The following is a 6,460-nucleotide window of genomic DNA, read 5'->3' on the forward strand; positions in this document are numbered from 1 at the left end:
GGTATTGACAAGATAAAAGCAGAAGAAAAGAAAGATGAATGAATTAAGAGTACAAAGTCAAAGAAAAAATAACAAAGAATAACAACCAAATGATAAAGAAGCAAGAAAATTGAACAGCAGCAATAAAGATGGCACAACCAATCAAAACAACAAATATATAATACAAAAAATATAATACATAATTTTAATCAAAATGTTACACTGTACATATTTCAGTCATATATTAGCATAATCTTTAGTCAGCAGACAGGCACCTAGACCATTTATGTAAGCAGGAAGATAATTTGCTAACTTACCTGCTTGCTGCATGCATATAATATACACGGTAAAAAAGTAGACACAGTGCTGCAGCTTCCATTTCCAGTGATAACACCACATCTCACTTATATGAGACATCCTGTGGGAAAAAAATAATTAAAAAAAAAAATCAAGCAATAATTCAGGAAGCTTTACAAGAAACCAAGAAAATGTGAAAATACTGTTATTAGTTAAACTAGTAACTAGCAGCAAATACAGTAGCACCTGAACATTTTGGATGGCCCTAGTATTGCTTGACCACATGTGGAAGTTTCCACACTTGCTACAAAGGGTCAGAAATGTTGTCTGGTCCTTAACAGACAACAAGGTGGAAGACTGATTATCACCAGGCTTCTAAGCAGACAGATGTGGTGATATTTCAGTAAAAGAATCAAAGAAGGTGAGGTTGTGGTTTTTTTTTTGTTTTTTTTTTTTTGTTTTTTTTTGAGATTGTAAATTATGTAAATTGGATAAACAGTAAAATAAAACTTTTGCAAATGTATATAATTTGCATAATTTACATATACAAATATGTTTATGCTGTTTAAATATATATACAATACACGCGTATTTGTTATTATTTGTTATTAACTATACAAAGATACTGTGTGAGATTTTGCCTCTGCTCTTGACCAGTCTTTCAATATTTTTCACTGATAGTATTTTGATAGCTAGAATATTTTATGTCGACAGCTTTAATGAAAATCCTGAAACTTTGCCTAAATCTAGGGGCTCATCTGTGTTGCCAGTGAAGTCAAGGACAAGTTTATTATTTAGCAAAACTAATGCAGTTATATAAAAATCATTATTATTTATAACTTGAAGTTAAAGTTTTCTTTGACTTGTAGTGTATACGACCTTAAATTGCTAAACGAAAATGATTCCTTCATAGTGTGCAGAAGGGGAAACAAGAAAGGAGACTTGTAATGAATCTGGTCAGATCCAAAATGAATAGTGCTTTATTACACTCCTGTCTCATTTTATTCAACAAGCAAGGAACGAATTGTGAAACAACACAAATTATTTTGACCAACTCCTTCCAACTCCTATTTGGCAATGACAACCAGTAACTGACTTTAGTACAGTGAGATATTACCTAGTAATACTGGAGGAAAATCTTTAGCAGAATCCCCCAAATATTTCATAAGTCTGTGGCCAGCAACAGTACATGATGAAGAACCACAAATAAGTAGTCATGAAGAAACATTGATTAACACAAATATCTTCCAGGATAGTGCGTATTAAATATAGAAAGGAGAAAGTTGTTTGCAAGTGCCACTGGTATTATCTATCAGGCTGGAAACATGAAAGAGGTAAGTAAAAGAAAGTACAGAGGAGTTCACACTCAGTGGCAAGAAAACTTATTTTTCCTAAACTTGGGAAAACAGTCTTCTGCTCCACAGAGGCTGCTGTGAACCTGCTAGTGAAACCTGAGGGCAAATGTAAATCTTTTCCCAGTATCGGCTACTGTTGCTTCCCAAAGTGAAGTTCTGTAAAGTAGACAAGCCAAACTTAATGCAGAAAGATAAACCATTGTAAAGGAACAACTTATGTTTCAGTTTTAAAAGTGGTAGTTCATTAAACAGCTCCTATGGGCTAGATGCCAATGGGCCCAGGTAAATGACACTTCAACTGACTGCAGCAGTCAGTCAGCTTTCACTTCAGTGCAGTGTTACATGGCAAAAGCATCTGATTACAAAAGAAGTCCAGTTCTTTACGGGTACTTGTATCAAATTTGGAATTTGAAGCTGATTTATTTCTCTAAGATATTGTAAAGTCAAACTTAACAAGTGTTGAAGACAAGCACTGAACACACTGGGCTCTGAAATACAAGAATCTCTTTGATGAAGCCAGACACAAAAAATAACCAGATTATCCAACAATGGAAGTATTGTTCTTCAACTTAATGACCTATAAATCTCTGTTAAAATCTCAGACAACAGAATGCTGAGCTTTGGGAACAGTTACTGTTCAATGTATATAATTCATAAATCCACAATGCCCTTAATATTAATTTAGAAAACTTACTTTGAACAGAAGTCCTTTTAAGTCACAAACAGTTATATACACATCGGAACATACACAGCATGCATACATATGCTCCCAGATGCATTTGTTTCTCATTTAATAGCTGGAGAATCCAATGCACAACTTTTGATGTACACAAGAAAAAAAGTAATCCAGTGAGTTTCTACTGCCTAGGTTTCGAGTGCATCTACCCAGTCACATTGCCTTTAGTGCCCTTCTTAAAGAATCTGAGATTCTGTGTTAGTCTGACCGAACTATTATTTAAATTGGCCAATTTGTGTTTGCTAATGTTTACTTGCATTGTGGTAACACTCATAAGCCAGTACTCCACGTTAGTTTACAATATGTTTCCTCATCCTCACTTTTGTAAAAAGCACAAGTCAAGAAAGATTTCAAGAACATGGATAATCAACAACAGAACAGAGCATAAATAAGTGGAGAAAAGTAGAAAGGAATGACTATAAAGATTTTTCCCCAGAGGAAAAGGCTTAAAAAGGCTTAAAAAAGATATTTACACAATCACTATAAAAATATACATTTCTCCACCAAAATGAACAAATAAATATGAAAAAGTAGCAAAGCCATCTCCTCCACTTACATTCAGTATTGTTAAAGGACAAAACAATTTTATTTATGACATTATTTCAGATGGCTAAAATAAAAGGTTATCAAACTCAAACAAGAAAGACCACAGAATAAACTTGCTACCAAAGCAGTTGACTAATGCAGGCACTATGGGTCAGATCTGTTTCTTTTGGAGAAGACTTTTGGTTATCCATGGTACAAAGCATAACCTGTAGCAGAGTGCTATATGTGAGCAAGAAGGTCACTTATGTGCACATTTTTGAGACCTTGCATAGACAAAAATACAAAATTGAGAAACCTGGCTGCTCACAGTCTTACACTGTGATGTGCAGTCTTACACTGTGATGAAACTTTTGTTCATACAAAAATTTGTCATGGATGGAAGTCAGGTAACACTCTGTCAAGAAAAAGGCTTTTTCCATACCCAAATCCTTCTCTGATAGTTATGTAACTATGAAAAGAAGTCAAAGCAACTAGTAAATACTTGCCAGGAATTTTAAAAGAAAAAAGAAAATGCAAATGTTATTCACTTGTTTATACCCACTATGCTTATGTTTGTTATAAACCTCATTTTCTTGATTATTAGTGTTAATGTCTAGAGTGGAACCCAAACACCATACGAATAATTTAACATAAAAATTAGCAAACAGTTGTGGACTAGCTTATAGCTTATCAAGGGATGATTTGATAACATTTGACTAGTGCAACAGCACTGACTTGATGACACAAGAGACCCTTTCAGTTTTGTGTTCTTCTCTTAAACAGTATTAAAATGAAGTATTCTGTCTTTTAATATGAGAGAAAGACAGAGACAGGACATGAGAACTGCAACATACTAAAACACACCAAAAAGTTAAGTAAGCAAAGGAATCCATAATAAAGATGATGACCCAGTTTCAGAACACTTGCAGATTTTTTCCATCTTTAACCCTGGATACATTAAAATTGATTAACATAGTCCACAATGTTTTTGGTTGTTTGTTTGTTTCCCCCCTATTTTATTTCAATGTAACTGAAAAAGCCCTGTTCTGTCCCCCACTGGTAACAAGCTAGCAGCTCTGAACATATCATATGTTGTCAAAAAAAGAAGCAGAACAACATATTACTGAGTATATTTGGGGACTATTAAAACACCTATGGTAGAGGTATATCCATTATAGTTTGATGTAGCTTCATGACAGCAATCTATTTAATACCGCCCCCCCCCCCCAAAAAAAAAAAAAAAATAATAATTAGAAAGTGTCCTTCCATGGAGTCTTACAGAAGAACTACCAAGTTTTCTATGAACTGGCATTATTGCCTTGCTGACACTGTGACAAGGCCAGCTATGCGCTCTAGCTACCAATCCAATAGTCCAGTCCACAGCTACTTTCATTTCCTATAACATAGGGAGACAATGGACTTATTCACAATTCATTCCAGAAGAGCAAAATAGACATGTAATTTATCTAAACCATATATGGATGATAACAACTCAGTTAAAGATTAAATTAGTGGGAGCATTGCTTCATCTAACTACAAAATTCTATGTGCCACTTGTCAGCTAGTGCAACTTCATCACCTTTTAGGGAGTACACAGCTCTGCAAGAAAATATACACAAAATGTGAATAATCCTGGAGCATATCATTTGTATACTGCATGGTCTCAAATCATGGAACAGATATTTGAATACACCATCTTCCTTGTTCAAAGCTTCGCAAAGTTCCCCACAGTGGGATGTGAATACTGCCGCAGGCAGAGTGACATGACTTTCTTTGGTCTTTGACATGTCTAAAGCTGGTAAGAAAAAATGTTGCTGACAGTTTAAAATTAAAAAGACAGATAACATCAATTTCACAATTTTTATATAGGTTGTAAACAAAAAGATCTTAAGCTTAATCACTCTTACGTAGAACTACAAGTGAAGGCGATTACAACTCACATTTCAGTTCCTGCAGATTAGCCCAGGAGTTGATTTTAATTTTGAAACCCTCACTTTAAAAGATTTTTGAAAGATTAATTACACAATGCCATTTGAAACTTTCATTCTGTTAAGCCTGACATGTTTCTAATTGTTCTTACAGTCAACCTAGAAAACACCCTCACGCTCATCGACTGAAATGAAGAAAATGACATTGCCGTGTAATTTAAACAATGCCAGCTGTACTAAGCCCCATCTCAGCACCTTGGCTTGCCTTCCAAAAGGAACTTTTCCGAGTTGCAGGCAACCCATTTGCTGAGTATATGTAGCCGGGCAGCACCGCAGCGCCAGCTCTTCAGGAACCACTTCTCAGTTATGCCTCAATTTCCCCGCACACCGCCCAAAGCCCTGCCCCTGCCCCCTTGCCCCGCTCCCCTTCACGTCCAGCCACAGGTCCTCTCCCACCTGGCCGTGAGCGCACCGCCGACACGCCTAACCCCAGAGCTGCCAGTACCTTCGGCGGGAGCGTGTCAGCAAAGGCAAAACATTTTGGGGAAGGCACCCAGAGGCCACTGCAAGGCCTGCCCAGGGCCAGGCGGCCGGCCGGCCGGACAGACAGACGGACGGTAGAGCAGCGGAGCCCCTCGCTGCCTCCGCAGCCCGCCGAGCGCTGCAGGGAGGAGCGGCGGGGCTGGGAAGGTTTTGTGGAGCCTGCCCGGCCCGCCCTCGCCCTCGCCCTCGCCCTCTTTCCTTGCTCGTGTTGTCGGCGCACCTGGGGGGCTGGCACCGGCGCCTGCCGTGCCCGGGGCTCCTCGACGTGAGCGGCCGCGGGGCTGCGGCCGGGCTGGTGCTTCGGGCACCGGCGGGCACGGCAGGCAGCGGGGCCGAGGGTTTCGCTACTTGCCTCCAAGCAGGGAGCGACTGACGGGAGACGTCTTGGGAGCCGGATTACGGGGCTCGAGGAGAGGCAGCAGCCGCCCGGGACCCCGCGGGGCACACCGGCAGCAGCCGCAGCCCGCCCGGGGCAGAGCCGGGGCTGTCCTGCCCTCTCCGCCGCCGAGGTGAAACTCTCGTTTCCCCATTCCTTCAGCCCTACCTATCCGCGCGGCTCAGACCTGACATTACTCATCACCTACTGCGCGGAGGGGAGCGGGGAGCCCAGCGGATACGGCCCGGGTTTTCTCGCCCGACGACGAAGGAGCCCGCGGGGTTTTCCGCGCTCCCCGAGCGCCGCGGGCGGCAGCCCCCGCCCGGGTCCGAAGAAGGGACTTACATGGTGACATTACGGGGCGGTTCTCCTCCGGTTCGCAGCCACCATCCTCCCCCGCTGCCGCTCGCTCTGCCTCTGGCCCCGCTCCCTCACGGGCTCCTCACAAAGGTCATCGCTGTTTGCCCACCTCTCTTCCACACCCGCCCCCGCACACGCCGCCCGCGGCGGCCGGGACCGCGCCGATCCGCTCCTCCTCCTCCTCCTCCGCGTCCTCCTCCTCCTCCGCCGTGATCCCCCCCTCCAGGGAGCTGCCTCTCTCGGCACAACTCGGGGAAACTTCGGGGCCGCGCGGAGCTTCCCCGCTGGGACAGGGACAGAGACAGGGACAGGGGCAGGGGCGGGAGCAGGGGCTGCCCCCGCCTCGCCGATTTTTGGGGTG

General features: G+C 42.2%; 1 protein-coding gene across 4 annotated transcripts in view; it reads right to left on the reverse strand.

Annotated features, from left to right (window-relative positions):
- Positions 1-6,200, reverse strand: part of ADGRG6 (adhesion G protein-coupled receptor G6) — a 113,039-nt gene extending 106,839 nt beyond the window's left edge. For 3 of the 4 annotated variants that reach the window (XM_032185829.1, XM_032185832.1, XM_032185831.1), the window contains exons 1-2: positions 6,085-6,200; positions 297-397 (exon numbers count right to left, since the gene is read on the reverse strand). In XM_032185829.1, coding sequence (XP_032041720.1) covers positions 297-397; positions 6,085-6,086 — 103 coding nt within the window. In that variant the 5' untranslated portion in view covers positions 6,087-6,200. Of the gene's footprint in view, positions 1-296; positions 398-5,325; positions 5,448-6,084 lie in introns of those variants that run through there. The other variant, XM_032185830.1, reaches the window with a different exon arrangement.
- Between the last annotated feature and the right edge of the window lie 260 nt (positions 6,201-6,460).

Source organism: Aythya fuligula, chromosome 3 (genome assembly GCF_009819795.1).
Source record: "Aythya fuligula isolate bAytFul2 chromosome 3, bAytFul2.pri, whole genome shotgun sequence".
Lineage (NCBI taxonomy): Eukaryota > Metazoa > Chordata > Aves > Anseriformes > Anatidae > Aythya > Aythya fuligula.